General features: G+C 41.2%; 1 protein-coding gene across 1 annotated transcript in view; it reads left to right on the forward strand.

Annotated features, from left to right (window-relative positions):
• Positions 1–1,583: 1,583 nt before the first annotated feature.
• The window catches only part of ADGRD2 (adhesion G protein-coupled receptor D2), a 739,028-nt gene continuing 714,838 nt past the window's right edge, over positions 1,584–25,773 (forward strand). Inside the window, exons 1-4 of the mRNA XM_073541421.1 lie at positions 1,584–1,723; positions 19,727–19,793; positions 22,987–23,044; positions 24,182–24,379. Coding sequence (XP_073397522.1) covers positions 19,728–19,793; positions 22,987–23,044; positions 24,182–24,379 — 322 coding nt within the window. The 5' untranslated portion in view covers positions 1,584–1,723; position 19,727. The remainder of the gene's footprint in view (positions 1,724–19,726; positions 19,794–22,986; positions 23,045–24,181; positions 24,380–25,773) is intronic.

Raw genomic sequence — 25,773 nt, forward strand, 5'->3', positions numbered from 1 at the left:
TATGTCCTTTATCACTGTATAGGAAAAGTGCAGTACCTACTGTAAATGGTCCACAAGATGAGGACCTAATAGTGTTTAGTTATACAGCACACTGTAAATAGTTAACATGGGAGGAGCTGTCTGCGGGTAAGCTAGGAGGGTTTCCTTATAGTAGTCAGTAGAGATTTAGAGCCCGTACAGGGCAGACAGCTACGCAACGTTAAAGTGGGAAGCCCAGCCGTCAAGGGCCTAAGGTGGCCAGAAAGTACAGAAAATCAGGAAGGCAGGTCGCTCCGTCATGTGGCAGCTTGCTACTTGGGCTTATGCACTTTTGCCCGGGGCGAAACAGATAGGGGAACTCCTGAGAGTAGGGAAGCTGGACAGGGAGGACGCTGCTGTACCAGATGATTCAGTATGGGCTGAGAACAGGCCGAAAGAAGCAGCACAGAGCACAGGGAAAGTGAAAGAAGTGCACTGTTGGAAACTATATCTGCTGTAATGGATGTGGACGTGCTAAGATTAAATGGTAGTAAAGTTGACCGTTTGAAGTTTGAGCTGGACTCCATCTCTGTCTATGTGCAAACGGCAGGAGAGAGCTTAAAACAGGCCAGAAGAGAACCTGATGGAGCAGAGTGACAGGTACATTGATGAATGGATGTTATTTTCATGCGACGGGAGACCAGGGCGCAAATGCACCACTAATTTCAGCCATGACTACAGCCCTTGTGTTCCCTCACAATGTCATGGAATCCTGCAAATACAATCAGCGATAGGACAAATTTCCCCCTTCAATATGCAAATGTTCTGTTGAGATCTATGGGCAGGACATAGATCTCTCTGAGAATCTGCCTCCAGAGATTATTTTAAATGAAATGGAGCATTACTAGTGAGACATGTAATGACTGACAGTCTGACCTCTTGATCTACATGTCTCACACTAGTAATTCCTCCTGTCATTTACAATACGCCCTGGAGTACTTAACAGCTCATTTACATGTTAAGGCAAACGTGTCTTTCTTTGGAATTAAACATCGGATCACCAATTATCAAGGTATCATTTTATAAAACTTCTTAGGACCTACATGCCCATATAGACTGCTTAGGAGGGTTGATCCTACTGACACATTTCCTTTAAATCTTAATGGTGTTTAAATTTTTTTTTTTTTTTTTTTTGCTTTCATTGCAATTTAATTTACCTAACTAGATATGATACCCAAGACAAATTTAGCTTTCAAAATACACAGGAGGAAACATAAGTCACACAAATCTTATGTATTAAATTGTAGGAGGATGGAAAGACTTTCAAAAGACTCAGGAGTGAATAATAAGTCACCAAACCAAAACTTAGTTGTTAGTTTTATCAATTTTCTAAAGCAAATGGCACATAATAGCACTTGTAAAATTTATTTGTCTCCTGACTACACAGTAAATACGACCTTTTTATTGAAACATTTGTGACCCCCAACTTATTGTTTTACTCTGGGTGATGTCAGCTTTACAAGGGCAGGGTCAGGGATGTGAACCAGACTGCTGGTCTCTTCGCTGTCTCTCTTCTTGCATGCTGCTCTTCAGAATCACATGAAATTTGCATCTCAACTAAGTTGCGCTGGAATCGCGGGAGCTAGATCACGCAGACGACTGCCGGAGCCCCTATGAAGGACACATGACCCATAAACAAGGCACTTTCACAACCTCTTTTTTGAGCTGAAGAAAATTCTTGTTTCCTAATTTCACAGATTTCAAGGTAAGTGTGCCGTCATCATCATATGGACGTTCGTAATTCTGCTTTTAGCCTGGAATCACAAATGGCAGGTTTTGATGCAGTTTTTTTTTTTTTTTTTAGCTATAGTCATTGATGGATCCAAGATGTGACAATATTGCAAAATAAAAATTGCAATTGTGTAGGTCCATTGTCTACCTTACCTGACCAAAAATATGCGATTATCTAATGTGCACTACGTTCTGTCTGCATTATGGTGCCTGAAATCCATTCTGGAGGGGGGATACTTGCAAGGCATTCAAATTAAGTGGTTAGATAGATTTCATTATGTTCATGCGTGTGGACACTTTTAGAAGAGTGCACAGCGTATAAGCTAGGTATATATGGAATGAACCTTTTGGTTTCAGACACCGCTCAAAAATCTGGAACAATTTTGAAAAAATCAATTCCGTGTCCAAGCATCGGCTATTTGGTTGCAGGTCTTAATCAGATCTTACTGATTCACCTCCTAGGGGAAAATGAATCAAATTGTATGTCCTTTTATATATATATTTTACTCCATTATTTCCACAGCCCTGTACATATATTATATCGGCGCTCTCCCTATCAAGGCTGCAGTGCTAACCACTGAGCCACCGTACTGCCCAAGTTGTATTATTAGTAGTAGTATTATTGTTAGTAGTAATATTATATATTTATATATAATAATCTTTATATAGCGCTTTACAGTTTGCACACATTATCATCACTGTCCCCAATGAGGCTCACAATCTAAATTCCCTATCAGTATGTCTTTAGAGTGTGGGAGGAAACCGGAGGAAACCCATGCAAACACGGGGAGAACATACAAACTCCTTGCAGATGATGTCCTTGGTGGGATTTGAACCCAGGACCCCAGTGCTGCAAGGCTGCAGTGCTAACCACTGAGTCACCGTGCTGCCCTATATTTAAGGCAAATATGGAAGAGAGCATAAAGACAGAGAAACTATAACGTTCAGTTAACGGATTTTATATTTGTGATAAAGTGTCATTAGTTTACATCAGGTACATTTATAAGCACTGCACCGGCCGAGGAAGCAAAGTTTTCAGAGAAGCCTCCAGTTTGCAACGGATCCGTTCAAAACTGCAAAAAAAGCTCAAAAGCTCTATTAATAGATGGATCTGTTTAAAATAAAACCTTTTTAGGTTTTTTGTTTTAATATCCACTGGCATCCTCCTTGGGCAGAGGCCTCACGCCATCGATTCGCTCATGTGAGAGAATTGGGCCGATTGTGCAAAAATCCTCTCGGATAAAACTCTGATGGTGTCAGTGCACTTTGCTTTGATTCTCCCACATGTGAGAATCGGTGCACAGATGGGGAGATGGAGGGCTTAATTTCTCCATTGACGCTGCGAGTTCATCAGATTGCACTCGGATGACATCAGAGTGCAGTCCAATGTTTCTCACTCACCCATAGACTGAATCGGCATGAGCGAAAAATTGCAGATTTGATCTGTGCCATATGATAACACTCATCCTAGCGCTATGTGGTAAAACTCTGCATAGCATTCAGCTATGATATACTCGTGTGAGCAAACCCTTAGGCCTCTTTCACACTTCCGTTTTTGACAATCAGTCAAGATCCTCCAATTTTGGAAAAAAACTGATCCGCCATTTTTCTTTGCGGATCCGTTTTTTCCCCATTGACATTCATTATTGGCGGATCCTGACTGATTGCCGTCCGTTGCATCCGTTTTTTTGAGGATCCGCCACAATGTTAGTGTCCGTCAACATCCTCAAAGATTTCCAAACGGAGCTTGCAACGTTTTTTTGGCCGGCGGATCCTCCAGACACTGAATTAACCCCAAAATCTGTCTGGGTGCCGGACAAAAAAAAATCTCTCTCTCTCTCTCTCTCCTCTCTCTCTCTCTCTCCTCTCTCTCTCTCTCTCTCTTCTCCTTTAAATTTCCTCATTTTCAGGATCCGTCTAAAAACGGATCCTGTGCCATCCGTTCACATCAGTTGAGAACGGATCCGCTTGTCTGCCTTTTTGGTGGATTTTAACTGATGCAAATAACTGAAGTGTGAAAGAGGCCTTAAAGGGAATCTGTCAGAAGATTATTTCTATGTAATCTGACAACAGGGTGGGGTAGAGGCTGAGACCCTGATTCCAGCGATGTGTCACTTTAGTTTGCTGGGTGCAGCAGGTGTGATACAATAGGTTTTCTCTGTTGCATATCTAGCAGAGTTCGGAATGCTCAGCTCTGTATTACCCTGCCCACACCACTGATTGGTAGCCTTGTGTACAATGTATCAGTGCTGGGGGAAGGGTTGGACCAGGAGGCACAAGACACCTAGTCTTGTAGTAATGATCTCCTGCAGATTTTATTGAAATGGCAAAATACAGCCCAGTAAATAAAACATCACTGGAATTAGGATCTCTGCCCCTACACTATGCTGCTCTCAGATAGCATAGCAAAAACTTCCGGACAGATTCCCTTTAAGAATTTTGTGACATAAGTTTTATTTATAGACACTTTGAGACCCATAAGGTTTTTTTTTTATAAATGTATGCAGCTGCATCATGGCTCATTTTTTATTTTTTCGCCCTGTATATCACATTGATACAGTTCTGGGGTATTTATGACATTTTGATCAGTATTTTTTTGGACATAATTAGAAATGTTTTTAACCCCATGGATCCAGTGCTGACCTCTCCTGCTTCAGTGTTCAGGTGATTAGAAGAATGCATCATTGGATGTGTCTCAGTAGCACTCTTCAGGTGTACCTTACCGCTGCAGCCAATTATTATTATAGCGCCATTTATTCCACAACACTTTACACGTGAACCATCTGAAGCCAATCTGTAAATTCCTAATGGAGCAGGCATTGCACTCGATCTATGGGGCTGCCAGTAAAGGATTATGCCTCCCCATTTATTTTATTTAAAAGCATCCTTGCCTTGTTTTTTACAACCACTTTAGATGATTAAGTCATGACATAACTGTTATCTTAGATTGTGCTAAAGTAATAGTGTATAAATGTATAGAGAATCAAGACACATGAAGACTTCATGGGCGGTGCAGTCTGGAGGCTGGGAAGCTACAGGTTGGAGAAAACGTCTCTACAGTATGGAAATAATATGCAGAAGTGTTCTGGTCATAATTAATGAAACGCCTGGTTTGTGGTCACTACTACCCAATTCCAAAACCTATTCTAAATTTTATTTTCTATTCTCTTTTCCCTTTTTTGCCTGTCATTTTGTAAAACTGTGGCCCTTATAGATGGGGGAGAAAGGGTCATTTCCTATTTACATTGCTTACATTTATTTGGTTTGAATATCCATTATAGAAAACTTATTGTAACCTTGGAAAAGCACTTGAATATAGCATTCTTTAAAAAAAAAAAAAGGTGCCACTTCATGCATGGGTTGTGTATGGTACGTCCGCAATGCCCCATTCACGTCAAAGGAGCTGGACTGGAAATCTACACGGCCTGGAGTTGGGTATGGTGATGGTTTTGCTAGAAAACAGATTTTTTATTTGTTTCTGAATTTTGTTTCTTAGTGATTTCGGCCTACCCTTTTTTAAGCAGATTTTGAATAATTTGCAGAAAAGCTTGTTACATTGGCACCTGTCGTGGTGTATACACTATATGGACAAGTATTGGGTCGCTTTATAGGAAATCCCATTTTAAATTAATAAACCTTCTGAACGTTTTTGAACAAGATTTTTGAAAGGTTTGTGTGAATTTTTGCTCCGTCATCCAGCTCCGTATTTGTGAAGTCTGTTCTAGTTCTTCCCAGAGGTGGTGGATAGAGTGGTGGTCAGGGCTCTGTGCAGCCGGTCGTGAGCTTCCAACCTCAACTCCACACAGTGTCTGTATGGAGTTTGAGCACTGGGCATAGTCATGGAGAACCAAAAAGAACCTTCCCCAGAACAGTGCCACAAACTTGTAAGCAACAATTGTCCATAATGTCCTGGTATCTATAAGCATTAAGATTTCTCTTTACCGGGACAAAGGGGCCGAGGCTGAACCCTGAAAAAAATCTTGTAGTATTATCCCTTGTTCAACAAACTACATCGGGAAAAATGCAGTCAGGGGGTAACGTCCTCCTGGCATTCACCAAACCAAGACTCATCCATCAAATGCCTGATAATGTGCTATCCATCACTGAAGGGAAGTGTTCTGTGTAGAGTCCAGCGATGGTGGCTTTACACCACTCTATCCAACACTTGGCATTGTGCTCGGTGATGTAAGGCTATGTGCAAGCTCCTGGTGGGGGCACTGTGTTTGTGATTATTTAAATACCAGAAAAGAAAATTTATAATATAATCTATCAGAAAAACATTCACCCCCCCCCTCCACTTATGAGACACTTCTAACTCCTCATTCACTCTTGGAGCTCACTAGGAACACAATATAAATCTGCGTGTTCTTCAATCCATTATCAGTTAGCACTCGGACCACTGTTATGTAAAGGGGCAGTGCTGATTACTTTTTTTTTTCTTTTCACTGACAATATGTTAAAAAATTTCTCAGATTGCTGCGAGAAAAAAATTGGACGCCTTACAGAGCCACAGTACAGCATTACAAATTTTATGAATACTTTGTAATCCTGTAGCATAGGAAACTGTAAATGGTCCTGTAAGTTAATTAATAACTGCTGATTCAAAAATAACAAAATGTATATGGACTGCACATGATAGGAGAGAGAATATCGTCCCATTATTCTGGACGATTGATTATTTAAGGGTGGTTTCACATTAGCATTTAAGGCCGCAGCATCGGCCTGCGCACGGCCGCTGCTTAGCCCCGCCCCCTGCCGTGCCTCTGCCGGTAGCTCCGCCTACGGGCGCATGACCCTGCATGCGTCCTGCGTCCCCTATCTTTAGCACTGGGGACGCAGGCCGTGTGCAGGTATGCATTTGGCGGTGCATGCGTTCTTTTGACGGGTGCGCCGACCAGCGCCAAACGCAACCTGTTGCCATTTGGTGCGCTCGGCACACCGTCAAAAGGACGGGTACCATCCGCCAATTGTTCTGCTTTCTTTTCGCATGGTGTGCACAACCACATGCGGGAAGTAAGCTGAACAATACATTCCTATGGGTGCGGGATCGCCGCGATTCTGCAAAATTAATGAGCATGCTGCGTTTTTTACCGCGAAGCGATTCCGGCGTGGTAAAAACCGCAGCATTAGCACAGCATTGTGGAATCCCATAGGAATGCATGGGATGCTTATTTTTCGTGTTTTCGCGGCAAAATCGCGCTGTTAAAACCGCCGCGGAAATGCGAAAAAAAACACCACGTGTGAACTCAGCCTTAAAGTCAGTCTTGTTCTGACCAATAGGGTTTGCTGTCTTAATGAGAGATTACCACCATCTATGGAAACCCAAGAGGGGAAGTTTGAGTAGTAGAGTGAAAGTACAGTGGCTTGTGAAATTATTCACCCTCCCCCCACCACACACACACACACACACACACACACACATACATCCCCTTGGCACTTTTGCAAAGTCACAGCCTGTTATTTCACTGTTTTTTTTTTTTTTTTTGAGGATCTGCACCAATTCATATACAGAACATGCCTACAACTGAACATTTTAACCAATAGGACAAAATAACTGAAAACTTCAGTGTACATAACTGTTCACCCCCTAGAGTCAGTACTATTTTTGTGGCAATTACAGCTGCAAGTCGCTTTGGATAAGTCTCTGAGCTTTCCACATCTTGTGGCTTACCTTTTTGCTCATTGCTCAAGGCAAAACTGCTCCAGCTCCTTCAAGTTAGATGGTTTCCTTTTGGTGAATGGCAATCTTCAAGTCTGACTACAGATTCTGAATTGTATTAAGGTCTGGGCTTTGACTCTGATGTCCTCCTTGCCTGGGCTGAAAGTTTTGGTGGGCGCCCTCTCTTGGCAGGTTTGTTGTGGTACCATGTTCTTTCCATTTGATGATATGGATTTAATAGTGCTTTGGGGATCATCAGAGATTGGGAATTTTTTTTATAACCCAACCCTGACTTGTATTGCCCCTGACTTGTTTGGAGATCTCCTTGGTCTTTGTGGTGGTGTTTGGCGATCTTCTTGGTCTTTGTGGTGATGTTTTGAGATCTCATTGGTCTTCGTGGTGGTGGTGTTTGGAGATCTCCTTGGTCTTCATGGTGTTGCTTGGAGATCTCCTTCTTGATCTTCGTGGTGGTGCTTGGAGATCTCCTTGGTCTTCGTGGTGGTGTTTTGAGATCTCTTTGGTGGTCATGGTGGTGTTTGGAGATCTCTTTGGTGTTCATGGTGGTGTTTGGAGATCTCCTTGATCTTCGTGGTGGTGTTTGGAGATCTCCTTGATCTTCGTGGTGGTGTTTGGTGATCTCTTTGGTGTTCATGGTGGTGTTTGGAGATCTCCTTGGTCTTCATGGTGTTGTTTGGAGATCTCCTTGATCTTTGTGGTGGTGTTTGGAGATCTCCTTGATCTTCGTGGTAGTGTTTGGAGATCTCCTTGGTCTTTGTGGTGGTGTTTGGAGATCTCTTTGGTGTTCATGGTGGTGTTTGGAGATCTCCTTGGTCTTCATGGTGTTGTTTGGAGATCTCCTTGATCTTCGTGGTGGTGTTTGGAGATCTCCTTGATCTTCGTGGTGGTGTTTGGAGATCTCCTTGGTCTTCGTGGTGGTGTTTGGAGATCTCTTTGGTGTTCATGGTGGTGTTTGGACATCTTCCTGGTCTTCATGGTGTTTGGTTAGTGGTGCCTCTTGTTAATGGTGTTGCAGCCTCTGTGGCCTTTCAGAAAAGGTAAAATGTATATACTGAGAGACATGTGACACTTAGATTGAACACAGGGGGACATTCTGTCACTAAGCATGGGACTTATGAAGGTAATTATTTGCACCAGAAATTTTTAGGGACTTCGTAGAAAAAGTGGTGAATACTCATGCACATGACAATTTTTAGTTATTTGAATCTGTAAATTTAATTCATGCCTATATTTTTCTCACTTCACCAACTTAGAGTATTTAGTGCTAACACATCACGTACAAATCTGATTAACAAAATAAATAAATACACACAAATTGTAATGAAAACATAGGTAAAAAGTCAATGGGGGATGAATACTTTTGCAAGCCACTGTATGCACATATGCTTCCGCTTAAAGGGAATCTGTGTTAGATTTATGCTATGTTATCTGACAGCATTATGATGTAGAGGCAGAAACCCTAATTCTGGCAATGTATCACAACTGCTGCACTCAATGAACTATCAGTTTTCTCTGCTGTAGATCTAGCAGAGCTCTGAATGATGAACTCTGTATAACCCTGTCCCCTTCCCTGATTGTCAGATTTCTGTGTACACTGTGCATAGGCAGAAAGCTGCTAATCGGTGGGGGAAAAGTTGGACCAGGAGGCACAAGACACTTTGTCCTGTAGTGATGATCTCCTGATAATAAAACATTGATTTGTATTATAACAGAAACACAAGACCTATTAAATGATATCACTGAAATGAGGCTCTCAGGCCCTATATCATGCTGTTCTCCGATCACATAGCAAAACCTGCTGACAGATTTCCTTTAAAGAGACCACGTCAGCAGGTTTTTAGACCCTAAGGTAAGGTCATCTGTGTAAAGTCCTTGTAATATTGATGGCATCTATTCCTTTGCATAAGTCTGTGCTTCTGTTTTATAGACATCCATCAGCAAATTGTCATGCAAAAAAGCCTCAAATACAGGGGCCTTGGTCCTGCACTTGCAGCTCTTTGGCCACTGTCCCTTTTCCCACACTTGCTGCTGGTCTCCGGTCCGTGACTGACGGGAAACTTTTCTGTGCTATGTTCCTCCACCAGAGACATTGCGCAAGTGCCATTGCTCACCACTCCCAGGATGGTGCAGAGACAGGCCCCCAGCGCTTGCCAATTTAATATCTATAAGTGAAGGCTCAGACGTCCGTATCACTCAAACGGAGATCGCAAAAAAAAGCTCAGACTGGCCAGAGTGTCTCAGCATGTATTTTAATGGAGCTGTCACGCTTTGGTCAGTAGAGCTGCTGGCCAGTCTGAGCATTGTGTTGCGATCCTTATCTGAGTAGTACGGCTGTCTGACAAAAATTGAGGCACGGACTTATAAAACAAAAGGGATCGACGTCATCAACGTTATAAGGACTCTATATAGATGACATTAGTTTGAGGGTCTAAACACATGCTGACTGGCTTAATTTAATAGTGCTGGATTCACAGCACAGTGCTGGATTCACAGCTACACTGCCCAGTACTGTTGTATAATGTTCTCCATGCAGCTGATACTTCTGAGGGTGCACTAAATAGAGAATGGAAGGCAGGAATTCCTCATGTCTCTGTATGCTGTATATGCGAGACATCACACAGGATATGGTCCCTGTGCAAGAACGATACATGGGCCCTTTGCAGTGGAAATGCTCATCGTAATGCAAAATTCCACCTGCTTTGGAAGGGGAAGTTGACCCTTTTACCTCTTGGGCACCAATGATATGTCTTCCCCTGGAAGATGTGATGGTAGCTAGTCTTCACACAGCGGCTCAGTGGCAACTAAAAATAAGCGACTGAGAAAACAGTTTCAGGATAAAAGTATATAACGGCCAAACTGTGTTCCTCAAAAACGCACACGACGTATACTGAAGCCACCTGAAGTGACTGGCACGCTTCCAGCTTAATGACTGAGTAGCCATTTGGCATCGCAGACGAGCAGGAAACAATATAAAGCTTGTTCACATGATTGTCTATTTACAGACTTTTTGTTTTGCAATTCTGCGTTTTAATGAATATTTTATATGAAACCGATCTTCCGTCGTGTATTAAAACAAAACCTATTGCCTGAACCTTTCCGTACAACCGGCAGCTAATGAGCCGAACGTTTATGAATCTAAAGTTGCCTCATTTACAGCAAGCGCGAGTGTTAAATGGCTCCGTAAGGTTGCAGAGCGATTCTGATCATCTCCATTGTGAGCGCAGAACTTGTATTGTTTACTGGATCTTTTCTTTTGTTGCACTGGAAAGGAAAAGGCATCTGGTTGCTGGGAGATAGCAGCCGTCCAGTAGAGCAGCGCGCAAGATTTATGAGACATGCCAGTGTGTTTTTTTTTATTATTTTTTTTTATGCTTTTCACAAGCCACTATGTAAATTTTGCATATTCCACACTCCTATCTCTGTATAAGCGGGCACATTACTCCCGATATATCACTGTTGCCGTAGATATTGATAAATATCTGCAACTGAAAATTGGTTCCACTCATCTAAATGGGGTTGTATCTGATGAATGAGCCACTTGCAGAACTTTTTGCAGCAAACGTGTAACGTGTGAATAATACCCTTGTGATTGCTTTACAGATTTTCTAAACTAAATGCAACAGAATTCTAAAGCGATTTATGGCAGAAATTTTCACCAAGATTTAAGTTGACCCCTTTCCTGTTTGTTTCTGTGAAATCACACCCCTTGTCAGTTTTTTGCTATTTTTAAACCAAATAGCCAGATATTAGTCTAATATTGATTTAAAAAAAATTAGTCTGATTAATAGTTGAAGACTGTCCAGTCTAATTTTGCATTGTCGCCCAGGCTTTGGATCCTAGTGGAGCCCAAGAGGTTCCTTTTTTCATATATGAAAAAACAGCAATAATTGGGGCCTTGTTGGAGATTTTGCGTTGAGGCCGACGAGCTTCAAGTTGCACCACTGAATCCATCCTCCCCCATCTCCCAAATGTAGTCTGTTCTCTGTTTTTCCTTTTACTGCATTTTTCACATTGCCTTTTTTATTGGAAAAGGAGCGGCAACATTTTTACTAGCCAAAAGGATAGAAGAAATGTGAAGGAAGCCTAAGCTGGTTCCCACGGCATTCGGCATCACATTCACATGGCTGTCCCAGGCTTCAGATGGAAAAACGGGGTTTAGATGTGGACGAAACGGACACAATGCTGAGATTTTTTTAGAGAAAAAATGGGGGTGCTTAGAGCTTACCACACTTGTAAGATTTGAGCCCATGGGAGGCAAAAACCGTCGGGTGCCATGTCTCCAGCTGGTGCAGCACAGCAACCATAGAAGGAAAAAGAGGGAGTTCAGCACTTCCAGCAGCTCAATAAATAGTGTCTAGGCAGGACTAGACAACGGGAAGTGATGTCAATAAAAACAGTGTCTTATGGGAGCAATCAAATGATCCCTCAAATGTTTCAGTGGCCTGATTGGAGACTGTGGAAATCTAGAAAAGGCAGTGAGTTCATTGCCCATTACTGTTTTTTTTTTTTTTTTTGAGGCTGGATATGTACTTTTCCATTTTCTTTATGCCACTGCTATCCATTCCTTACACTAAAGCCTGTGCACTCCCCACCACATTGCACGGTAAAATGGTTGGGAGACGGTTGGTGTGCAGTTCTCTAACCTTATTATTAAGGCACATCCTATTAGAGGCCAGCGAAGCATTGGATGGCTAGCTTGGCCACTGTTCTATCCACATGCAACAGCCTTTCTAGCATAAAAAAAAATGAATAAAGAAAAAAAATAAAATCTCAAAAGACATCTACAGAAAGGGGAATTATCATCCTCATGTTGAACATACAGTATAGAAACTAATTATAACTGGGGGAGAGAGAAACTAATTAAAAGAGGGAAAGTGAGAGAGATGACACTTCAATCTCCTTTGTAGAAAGGCCCCCCTGCAATGAATGGGTAATTACCACAGGAAGATTTGCTGGGAAGAAGGCACCAAGGCTGAGATTCGTTTATGCAGAAACAGGCAAGTATGCTTCCAAACCTCTGATCAAAGAATCTTTCTGTGAAGTTTTGGAGACAGTGGTTAGTGATGAATATTGGGGTTTGCATTGATCCGATATTTATAGGATACATTCTCGGCGTCCTATCGAGGGATGAACATAACCCATTCACTCACATCACTGGAAGAACATTCTAATCCCTCCAACTTAATATCGCCCCAATGGATTATGCAATCAATGTCAAGTTACACATGCATACATGCACATACATATTCATACCCCGGCTGTTATCCGTGACACTTTCCTCTTGCCATCTTGCCCATTGTAACATCAGTCTTCCAACACTTAACCTCTGATCCTCTAAAGACCTTCTCTCCTCCATACTTATAGCTCCACACCCAATCAGCTCCACGACTTCGCCTGAGTTTCCCCCATCCTGTGCCCCAACACTTTCGATAATCCATCACATTTGTAACTTCCAGACTGAACTTAAAAAAACATCTCTTCAAGAAAGCTATAGCCTGCAATGACCCTGCTGCCACCTAACCACCACTGAAAATGCTACAAAACCCCCAACCTACTGCCCCCTTCCCCATTATCCTGTAGATTATAAACCTGCAATAATAAGTTGGAATGTAGTTTGGTCACGTTTTGGGGAAAAAAATATTTTAACTGTAATATGGTATTTTTGTTGATTTCCTGCTTACTCAAAAATGGGGATTTTGTTGATTTCCTGCTTACTCAAAAATGGGGATTTTGAGCTAATATTTTATAAATACATTAATTTTTGACACTACAATTTTATTATTTGTGCTAAAACTTGAGATAAATGGAAATGGATTTGAAATTGACTGGACCATTAGGGATTTCAGGATAAAAGCACTTGTTAAAATTTGCATTGCAAAAAATATTTGCAGTTTGTGGTCAATATTGCATGATATTGCTGTGCAGTGATAGATGGGATAATAATAATAATAATAAATTATACTTCTATAGCGCCGACATATTCCGCAGCAATTTACATTTCAGAGGGGATTTGTACAGACAATAGACATTACAGCATAACAATAATCACATAGATCATAACAGATACCAGGAGGAATGAGGGCCCTGCTCGCAAGCTTACAGTCTATGAGGAAAACGGTAGACACGAAAGGTGGGTGGTAACAATTGCCCTGATTGTATGGACCAGCCATAATGTTAAGTGTGTAACAGTACAGACACAGAGGGCTGGCACAAAGACATTTGGAGAGTATAGGCTAAAATTTAGCCTATATTAAAAAATAGGTATCTTTTTAGAGCTTTTATGGTCAAAGATTTTGGTGGCATTCCCCTTCCTACATTTACCTCCAACTTAATTTTTTTCTTTCTGTTTGAGGAGTTTTGTATATTCACACCTGCTTACTGTCTCTCAAACGTTCTGTTTGGCTTCTCATTACCAAGAATAGTGCAGTATGCCGCAATGTTTTTTATTTTTGCCATGAAAATGAAGAAAACCCTGCTTAGGCAATTATACGTCAATGAGATTTGTAGGGCATTGTGCGAAGACTTCTGTTGTAAATGGGTCTTTGTAGCACAAATCACAGCTAGGCATTTCATTCTTCCATTCGTCTTTCGTACAATGGCTCCCTATGGACTCAATCAGGGCCGGCACAAGGTATTTTGGTGGCCTAGGCAAATATAGCTGATGGCCCCCTCACTCCCCCATTGAAAGCCTAGCCCCAACTAAAGGAATGGGTCAGAGACTAAGGAAACAGGACCCCTAACACCTCACCCCCTTCTTCTTCCAATGAGTCAGGTAACAAGCTATCATGACTGCTTTCGCTGGAGTTGTTACCCCCTTAAAAAAAAAAACAGCAGAAGTTAAAATACATTTATTTTTTTTAGGGGTGAGGCTCAACAGGGAGTGGTTTTCACAGTTAGATATGATTTAACATTGTTTGCTGACAGTTTACACAATACAAGGGACAAATGGTGATATTCATCCCTGACCTCCTATATTTTAAATGTCAGACCCAAGGATAGTCCTGGAAACTAATATAGCTTAACTATAATGAGGGCCATATGGTTTAAATTCAGGTGTCCAACATTTGGTGGATATCCTAATTGAACTTAAACGATCCCCTGTCATAGATAAAGGGATATGTATGATGGCTTTTATGTTAGTCATGCAGCAAACAGTTTTCAACAAAGCTGATGGTGGTTCTGATGCCATTTTCCTGTATGTATTGTGGTTCTGCTGACGACGTATTCATGTACTGATGGTCGTTCTGGTGTTATATTCATCTACTGATGGTCACTGTGAAGACATAGTCATGTACTACTGGTGGCTCTGGTGGTGTAATCATGTAGTGATGATGGTTCTGTGCTCTCTTCACCACCAGAACCATCATCAATACATGAATACGAAATTAAAATTACCATCCATACATAAATACAATACCAGAGCCATCAATAGTACATAAATATAGCACCAGAACCATTAACAGGAAATACATGGATCACCAGAACAAGAATACATCACCGGAACCACCAGAAGTTCATGAAGAAGACACCAGTGCCACTATCAGTACATGAATAAGGAACCAGTGTCACCATCAATACATTGAACACATCACCAGAAACATAATCAGTACATGAATACATCAACAGAACTACCATACACTCCCTGACAGAAGTTATGTCGCTTTTCCATGTTATTTAAATAAAAGCTTATAACCTGACGTTAAATTCATCCATTGGTTGTATAAATTATTCTTTTGAAAGCTGAAACCCTCTGAAATGTGGTTTAGGTTAAGAAAATAGAGTGGCATCAATGCAGAAATATTGATCATTTAATGGACACAGAATGGTCAGATTTTGGCAAGACAAAAGTTTTGTCGGCCACAGAAAGTAATGTGATATTCAAACAAATAATTAACTTAAAATACAAATATATGTTGCATAACATTGGTGAATGAAGTTGTGGTGCTATTAGAGTCATATTTAATATTTTGTGTGACTTCAATGAGCTTGAAGAACTGCATCCAAGCGGTTCAACAATGATTCTTACAATTTATTAATGAAGTCATCAGGAATAGCAAAGAATGCAGTCTTACATGCCTCCCAGAGTTCATCTAGATTCTTTGGTTTTGTTTTCCAAGCTATCTCTTTCATCCTACCCCAAACATGCTCAATGATGTTCATGTCTGGTGACTGGGCTGGCCAGTCCTTGAGCACCTTAATCTTTTTTTTGCCTGAAGGAACTTTGTTGTAGAGATGGATGTATAAGATGGAGCACCATCCTGCTGCAGAATTTGACCTCTTTTATGATTTGGAATATAAGAGGTAGCTAATAATTTTTGATATTTTAGGCTATTGATATTGCCTTCCACCTTGCAAATGTTTCGCACACCCCCATACTGAATGTAACCCCAGACCATGATCTTTCCACCACCAAATTTAACTGTTTTCTGGATGTATTTTGGATCCATACAGGCTCCAGTAGGTCTCCTGCGGTATTTGCGGCGGCTGTGGTGTAATTCTACTGAAGATTCATCAGAGAAATCTACCTTCTGCCTCTTTTCCAGCGTCCATCTGTTTAGCAGGCTGTGGGACTTTGCAAATGCCACACTTTTTTTTATTTGCCTTTTGTTTAGTGCTGGCTTCTGGGCACTGATTCAACCATCGAGGCCATTTCGAGACAGAATCCTACAAACTGTTCTAGTTGACACAGGGACTTGAGGTGACCAGGCCTGTTGGAGATCTGCTGCAGTGGAAGAGGGGCTTGCTTTGGATTTTCTAGCCAACAAACGTTCCTCCTGAGCAGTTGTCTTGCGGGGTCTGCTGGACCTGGGCTTGTCAAACACATCTCCAGTCTCTTTGAATCTTTTTTAATTCTTTGTACTTGACACTGAGACACATTAAAGGTGCCAGCCACCTCTGCAGTGGATCTGGTCTTCAGCCTCTTGATAATCCAGGCTTTGGTAGCAAGGTGGATTTTTGGCATGTTGTCAGAGCTCAAATTGCAGCTCAGTTTATTTTTATACACACCCACTAATTAACCGATCATTTACTGAGCACAGGTGAGGATGTAAACTAGGATTGGGTGCATTATATGATCAGGCGACAAAACTTTTGTCTTGCCAAAATCTGACCATTCTGTGTCCATTAAATGATCAATATTTCTGCATTGATGCCAATTTATTTTCTTAACCTTAACCACATTTCGGATGTTTTCATCTTTCAAAAGAATAATTTATACAACCAATGGATGAATTTAACGTCAGGTTATAAGATTTTATTTACACAACATGGATAAGCAACATAACTTCTGTCAGGGAATGTAAGTACATAAATGAGGCACCAATGCCACCATCAGTACATGACTACATCACCAGAGTCACCAACAGTACATGACAATATCACCAGAACTACCATCAGTACTGGACTAAATCATGAAGCTTTGCACAGAAATCCATTGTGATGTCAACTCAGACCCATATACAATTGTATCTCATCAACCTACAACTCCAAGTATGCCATTAGAGAGAATCTGTGATGTAAAATAACAAAATGAATCCAAACAACCCTGAGGATAGGGGAAAAAAGGGAACAGCGCCGTGCACGATCTAAGTGCAGTAGAAACTAGGTGTAAATTGCATGCTTATATAACTGCACTCACCTAGTCATAGGCGAAAATGAAGCATTGAAAGGGGATTCTACAGGAATCCAAGGGGAACGGCCTGCAGCTCGGCTGACTGGGCACACGGAAAAGGCCCTCAGACATCCGTGGTAAAACAATAGATAGCAAGGAAAATCCCAGTATGTAGCCGGCATTCCCGTATAGAGATTCTCATAGATGTTATAAAAAAATCAGCTTTTTCGAGGTAAAAAAAATACAGGACAACGCTTTGGACTCCTACACCCTGGAGTCTTCTTCAAGTCATTAAAAAATAAATAATGTATCAATGCGTTATCCTGTAATTTTTTTTACCTCAATAAAGCACATGTTTATATATAACATCTATGAAAATCTCTATACGGGAGCGCCGGCTACATACTGGGATTTTCCATGCTATCTAATGTAAAATATCTATTAACCAGCAAGAAAGGATTGTAGCTGCAGGCGGCTGTGAAACTCGCTTTGCATACTATTTGATATACTGTCTATTTATGTCTGCTTTTCCATCTGCTTTTCTATTCTGTACAGCAATGGGCTTTGGACAGCGCAATGTCACTGCATCGTGCCATCCGACGTCCCTTGCGTGCGCCTTCTCCAACAAGGTGCAGGCCAGGAGTAGTTCGCATTTTACTGGAGTTCCCGGCAGAGCATGAGGCTTGACACTCTTGCTTGTTTACTCCTGTAACTGTGAGAGGACGCAGGGCTGTAGTCGTGGCTCTCAATTTGGGTGTTGTTGCATACTGGCCCTCAGTCACACAATGTCCAGTTGTAGCGTACCTTTTTTTCCACTTCCCCGTCCGTCTGGATCCTCTCCAGTCCACTGAGGGTTTTTTTCTTGGGGTTCCACACAAATAGAGACAGAGTCAAATTCCAGCTTAAAACAAACGATTTTACTCAATTCCTTTCTCAGCTCGTCCAGTTCACATATAGGTGCAGCACAAGATACTTCACAAGACACAACATTTTCTGTCCCTGTGCTGTCCCTCACTTCTTCAGGAATATTGCAGGGTCACACCATTGTCCCTGGTACCAGAGCATTCTGTCTGACCAGTCTGACTAACTGTAGAAGTTCCTGGTCCATTTCGCCCTGGACACACAGGCGTCTTCCTATGTAGCTGACAGCCACCATGACAAAGCTGCCCTGTATTTCTTGGTTTCACTTGGCTTCACTAGCAATCATTACTTCTAGGCCCTGGACTAGCTGGGCTCCTTTACTTGCAATAATGTTACAGGGCTCAACTGCCCTGTCTGGGCTCCCAGACCCTACTAACTAAAAACAGGAAAACCTTCTAGCTTATCCAAGTTGGCCCCTCCTAAGTTAACTAGTTCCTTTCCTACACCTATTGTTATAATACACTGCCCCCCTCTAGTGGGCTAATCTACTCACTACACTTTCCCTACAATACAATATATATGTATACACATTGCACTACACAACAGCATTACATTTCACAGTAAGTTTACCAGTTGTCCAGGAATGTAAGAACACAGACAAGGAGGGAGAGTGGGCACAGCTAATCCCTGCCCACCCCTTACATAACCGGCGGCGCTCATAGCAATTGTCTTTGCGTCTGATAGACGAGGGTACAATTGCATGCAGGGAGGGAGCGATGGCTGGGGCGCAGACAACGGGGAGAGTGGTGTCAGTAACTGACACTGCTCACCTGAGAGCCTGTGTCCTGCCAGCCACTGTGCTCAATGCACTTTTTTTTCTTTCAACTTGTGCTCCTCCCTTGAGGGAAAAAGGAGGTAGCTCTCTAGGCTGGTGCCTGCCCCTTGTTCCTCCCCTGGACCAGATTAATTGTTAATAGGTCTTATTTAATTGAAAAATAGCACTGTTCCAACTTAAAACTGGTTGAATATCATATGGCTCTTGCATATTGATTATGGCTTCCAATCAACTGCATTTAAAAAACCTCCCACCATAGCTCAACAGGTCCCATTGACCTTTAATGGTTGTTGACAAGAATAGTACTGCATATATTAATGCTAATGTGAACATAGCCTTACATTACCTGTAGCTTTAGAATTTATTTTTCTCTAGCTGTTTGTTGTTGCCTCCATTTAACGACCACATAATGCCATTCGATTGTCCAGGTAGACCACATTGACTTATAATGGGTGTTGCATTGCCAATGAGAAGAGCTGCAAGCTCTAATGTAAATGTGAGCATAGCCTGATATTAAATGATTATGACTCTGCTTATATATGCATTGTGGTTTCCATTAGGCCCTCATATATCGGAGTTTAGAAGTGCCCAATGGACCCCATTAACTTATAATAAATATTGTTGTGTTGACAGCAAGTATAGTGCTGCATGCTCAAAGTAAATGTGAAGGTAGCGTTTCACTTATACTACCTATATCTTAAGGATTATTTCTTTCTCTAGCATTTAATGTTTGAAAGAAAAGTGAATATTGTCATTGAAATGCAGGTTACCAACCTGGTCATATTCCTTAGAAAACTAGTCATTTCTGGCTTGCATTGTTTACTAGCCTGTGATTTTCTCTGGAGGATGACTGTGTGAATGGCAAATATATCAATTCTTGGTGAAGTAAGTTTTCATTAACATTCTCCAAATTCCCCATCTCTTTATCCATGCTTTTTTTTGTGAAGTCGCAAGATTTTCTACTTTGTTTTGATCTATGTTTTCTTCTCCCAAGCATGAGATCACAAGGCTTTATCTCTGCAATTGTCGACATCCTGAAGATTCTATTCAACATCTTGATGGTAAGTTAGACATTACTATTTTAAGGGGAAGAGTAAATTCCATCTGTACAAATGAACCTCTACTAACCCTACTTCTGTGGTAGCAGCACATTGCTGTTCTCGGTCCCTAACCCATCTTATAATAAGCCACATTTTAAAATGCATCACTCATGGTAGAACTTTAATTTCCTCGCTCCTCTTGCATTGACCAAATTGCGCTGTCCACCCGATTGCTTTGCACTGTCTACCCGATCGCTTTGCGCTATCTACTCGATTGCTTTGCTCTGTCTACCCGATCACCTGGCACTGGCCACCCGATCGCCTGGCACATCCTCCAATCTTTACTTTCTCTGTTTATGCCATAAATGTCTACTAGATGTGATCCCACATCTTCCCTTGCTTGCTGTATTCAGAACAACCATAGCTGTGTGGAGAAAACAAGCACAAATGTGGCCACCTCTTTCATTGTGGTTGAGCACCCGTCAGAACAGGAACTTAGGGGGACCCTCATTATGGAGATAATTGGTGGTCTTAGAAGAGGCATCTAGTAGATAAATGTCATTCTGCAGCTATGCCATAAGTGAAAACCATAATGATCCTATGGCAATTTAATCATATCGTGATCAAGAAGTGTTTTAACAACATTATTAATAAAACCAATTCTTCATTGACTATAAATATTAAAACCATACATGAATGTTCTAAAAAGGTGCCCCAAATCAAAACAGAAGGGTTATACAGCGCAATAATGGATTTCCCAGTACACACAGTTTAACAATGCTTATAGATAATTTGGGCAGACACCTGGATGTTCGGGTTCGGCTGAACAGTTACAAAAAGTTTGAGTACCAGAACAGTACTCGGTACTAAACCCGAACCCGTGTCCTATTCACTTGAATGGGGGGCCCAAACATCTAGTATTTGCCATGCTGTCATGTGCATGACAGCGCGGCAAACACTGCTTCTGTTCAGTAGTAAAATCATCACCGCAGGTCAGAGAGCCATGGTTTCTATGTTGTCAAAGACAGCGTGAGTGTGCAGCTGTGATCGGGAGGTATAAAGTTAACCACCGGTCACTGGTGTCGACTGAAGGGAGTATTCATTAGCCGGCTCCTGCTCTTTAAATAAAAAAAATAAATAAAAAAAACGGCATGGGTTCCCCTGTATTTTTGTTAACCAGCCAGGCAAAACTCAAAGATGGGGGATGCAACCTTCAACTGTCCGCTTCAGAAAGGCTGTTTATTCAGAATAGAGGGGTCCCCATGTGGGGAGGTTGAACTGACAGACAAGTCTGCCTGTGGAGAAAGGCAGAGGGATAGCGCAGTATAGGCTGAGATACAGAGAAAGGGGTGTCATGTGGTAGTTTGACCATTAGAGGGCAGTGGGGAGTGTAGGAGAGAGTGACTGTGTAACTGCCATGGGTCAAAGTAACTGCCATTGGTCAAGGTAACTGTCAGGTGATAGTGGGCGGAGCTACCAGGACTGGGAGTATAAAGGCTGAGGGAAGGTTCTGGAAGGTCGAGTCAGCCAGGGGAGCTCACTAGAGAGGAAAATCTGCCGTAGAGAGAAAGACGGTAAAAGCCTTCAGAGAGTAACTGACAGTGGAGACGGTCACGGGGGGTGATCCAAAAGGACAGTAGCCGCAGACGGAGACAGTCTGGGGGTACCAAGTGGACGGTGTACTTTGATGGGTGAAATGCTGTGGTGGAAGTGCCTAGGGCAGCCACGGTGGGAAGAGCCACAAAGGACGCCACGACGGTGAAACTAAGAAGTGAAGGTACCTGGGTCTGTGAGCAAGAGAACAATGAAATTCCTGTGATGAAGTGCTGTGGTCGTCAGAGAGGTGGCCAATAAAAATGGACCTTTTGAATATAACTCCTGTCTCTGTCTCGTGTCTGTCGGCGGCAAGAAGTGGGTTACCCCCATTCCTGTTGGATCATCACTCCCCCCACCTATCCTACACCCATGCCATATTTTTTAATTATCTAATTAAATTAAAAAAAGGCATGCGTCCCCCCCCAATTTTGATGACAAGCCAAGCTAAAGCTGGCAAGTGGGGTTCATATTTGTAGGGTTGATATCACCTTTGTATTGTCCGGTGACATCAAGTCCATGGCTTAGTAATGGAGAAGAGTCTATAAGTCACCTATCCATTAATAATCCTAGAGTTATATGGTAAATAAAGACACAGCCAGAATTAAGTCTTTTATTTGAATTGAAACAAAACACAGTTTTCCATTTATATATAAAAATGACAAACACAGTTATACTCACCTAACACCTGATTCTACTGAATCCTTTGTATCCTGTAATCAAACTAAAATAAAAAAAACAATATCCCTCACCTGTCTGTCGTTCTGTCCCACTCTGTAATCCATGTCTGGAGGATTGAACAATTTTCAACCTGCACGGTGCCAAGATGCTACCGTCCAGGCTGAGAACCACTGGTGAATGAGCTGCTGCGAGTGCAGTAACAGTGGCTATCGATGACGTCATCGAGGTTACTGCAGGTCACTGAGGATGCATTCCCAGCTGGCCAATGAACTGCGATGACCTCTCCACTGTCAGAAGGTCTCAGAGTGCAGAGGCGAGTTGAGTTCATCGGAAAAATTTCAATGCGGTGAATTTGAACCTGAACAGTAGCATGATTGTGATGTCACCAAAGGTCCTGAACCAGTCTCTACACTAGAAGCTTCACTGATAATGCTATTATGAGTGAAGCTCCTGCTGTAGAAGCTAGGGGTCCCAAGGGCCTGGTCTGCCCTGCCCTAACACCGGCCCTGCAAGCCCAGCTACAGAGGTGCAGTGATGATGCCAAAATGAGCGGCACGCATGCTTGAGATTTGCATGAGTTAGTGATGAGGCCGGCTCATAAAAATGTTATCACTCCCACTGGGGTGCGAGAGCATGGAAAGAGGGCTGACTCTTCTGGGAAAACCAACGCCCCATTGACTATTCAAAGCCCTCAGTAGAAATCAAAAAGCTGAGGTTAAAATGGCTTTATTTAAACATGGATTTCAGAGAATAGTATCATACAGGACTAGTTAGAAGGGGAATTTAGTCATATATATGTTAACACTTGCTTGGTTGGAGGGGACCTGTTAGGTTCCCTTTAAACATATATTTTTCAGCCAGAAATTCATATAGAAACGAAGCCAAGTACAAAGCTGCATTTGAATATTTTATATTATTAATTCCATCCATTTTGTTACAGGTGTGCGGTGTTTGCATCTGCTGGAATAAGCTAGAAGTAAACCAGACCAGTGTTGCCGGTAGGTAGTTCCCCCAGTTTCCCTTCATATACTTTTGTAAGGTGATGTTTCTTGGTCTTTTTTTGGTCTTACATTATACAATGTGCATATTGGAGCAGGTTTCTTACTTTGTTGAAGAGGCAAAGAAAAATTACCAAGTGATGTACACGAACCACAGTTGATGAATGTGTATATAGACAATATTAATAAAAACCAAAGAAAATATAGCAAAAATAATATTTATTATAAATTCAGACACAATATGCGACTACAATGAATAAAAAACATGTAAAAATGTTATAATATGACAAAAGGCACCCGTAGGTGTATTAATACTCTAATAGCATATTATATTAATCTCACCACTGTACACAAGGGGTTTTTGTATAGAATGTAAATTCGGCATAAATAGTCAAGTCCCCAAATAAAGCAACAGAAATGTGTAAAAGTGCAAAGAAAAATATATATTTATAAATGCAATAATAAAATTGACAAATGTGACTGTATCCAAATATATTATAATATAATACTCAAGCTAGGAATCAAAATCTGAGTGCAGTTAATTTTTATCTGGGTGCTTCCACAGCCAGCAGCTGATTAGCGTGTCACCAATTTGATATTGCAGACTTGACTTGATAATATCTCATCAATATTGTATCACCTGACAAATCCTTTAAATCCCTTTTATTTTGGGCTAAAAAAAATTGTTGCATTTAAGTTTAATTTTTTAATTTTGCTCAATTTTTAGTTTTTACATTTATTTGTTCCCCTGGACATTGTTTGCTGCAGAATGAGTAGTCTAATAACCAGCTTGCTGGTACTTTGGTGTTTTTTATTGTTTTAACTAACTTTTTATGACCTCCTGTGTGCTTATTTATGACCACAGACCACATCCAAGGAGAGCTAAACTTTGATGTGGTCAGAAGTTAAGTCAGAACAAGCTCAATGATGGATTTCTAGTGAATTCATTCCGCATCCAGTAATTCGCAGGGATCCATAAAATCTGTGCAAAATGTTTACTGAAACCCAATCCCAATTTTTTTAATCCAAAATATAAGCATTAAAGTAGCAGAAAATGTAACTAGTCACTTAAGATGTTCATATTCTTTATTAAATTGACAGGTACAAAACACATTATTTCAATTCTTTTATTTCCAGGAGCTAAATCCTTTGATAATTTCATTGAAACCAGTCACGCAGTATACGAGTATGTCAGCAAACCGCATAGTTACAAGCAAGCTGAAAAATACTGTGAGTACAAATTTGCATCTCTGCTTTCTGAAACAAGAACATTGCAGGACCAAGCTGGAAACTTAGTTCAATTCCCTATTTGGCTGAAGGAGGAGAAGAAGCCAGGTAAGATCACATTGGTAGATAACTTGTCATGTTATATTAATAGTAGTCTGAAAGAGGTTTACACACTCAACATTGTAATTGCAACACTAACAAGAAAGTCAGGTTATTATGGATGGCTATTATAGACATGTTAACCCCTTTAAGATATGAAAGAGCAAGAAAAAAACAGCTCACCCAGGCTGTAGTTGTTATGAAGCAAAGATTCCAAGAGACCACTTGTGAATGACAAAGAAAAGAAGCAAAATTCAGCTTCATAGAATTCAAAAAAGTTAAGGACAGCTAAAAACACAATACATTTCATGGATGGATACAGCAATGCGTTTCAAACACACACACTGCATTGTTTATCAGAGCTGTGAAAAAGAAACGCAGTTTGTGTGCTTGAAACGCGTTGCTGTGTCCTCCAACAAAATGGATCATTTTTATTAGCTGTCCTTGAATTTTTTTTAAAATTTTCTGAAGCTGGATTTTTCTTCTAATTTCCTTCTATGACAGAATCACTGACTGGGTGGATCAGGGAAATGCTGTAGATATAGTATATCTTGACTTCAGCAGAGCATTTGACAAAGTATCTCACACCATCTTTACTGAAAAAATGACTAAGTATGGTATGGAAAAGGCAACTGTTAGGTGGATTCATAACTGGCTTAGTGATTGGACCCAAAGAATGGTCGTAAATGACTGCACATCCAGTTGGAAGAATGTGTCAAGTGTGGTACCACAGGGTTCTGTCCTGGGCTCTGTATTGTTCAACATCTTTATCATTGATTTAGATGAAGGAATTGAGGGTACACTGATTAAATTTGCTGACGACACAAAGCTAAGAGGGATAGCTAATACTAGAAAAAAGATATAGAGGATTCAAAAAGATATTAATAAACTGGAGCAGTGGGCAGCACCTAACAAAATGTTTTTTAACAAGGAAAAATGCAAAGTACTACATTTGGGCAATAAAAATGAAAAAAGCATATACAGAATGGGAGGAATAGGGCTAAGTGAGAGCACATGTGAAAAAGACTTGGGTATACTAATAGATCATAAACTGAACATGAGTCAACAGTGTGATGTAGCAGCAAAAATGGGATGTATTAACAGGTGCATACAGTCTAGATCACATGAAGTCATTATCCCCCTTTACTCCTCTTTGGTCAGACTTCATCTCGAATACTATGTCCAGGTTTGGGCACCTCATTTTCAAAAAAGACATCAACACATTGTAGAATGGTCATCTGTATTCTCATTTGCACAAGGAAATACTAGAAGCAATGGGATGAAACTGAATGGGAGGAGACACAGATTAGATATTAGAAGAAACTTTTTGACAGTGAGGGTGATCAATGAGTGGAACAGGCTGCCACGAGAAGTGGTAAGTCCTCCTTCCATGGAAGTCTTCA

Source organism: Dendrobates tinctorius, unplaced genomic scaffold, assembly GCF_039654945.1.
Source record: "Dendrobates tinctorius isolate UK_male_01 unplaced genomic scaffold, ASM3965494v1 ptg000120l, whole genome shotgun sequence".
Lineage (NCBI taxonomy): Eukaryota > Metazoa > Chordata > Amphibia > Anura > Dendrobatidae > Dendrobates > Dendrobates tinctorius.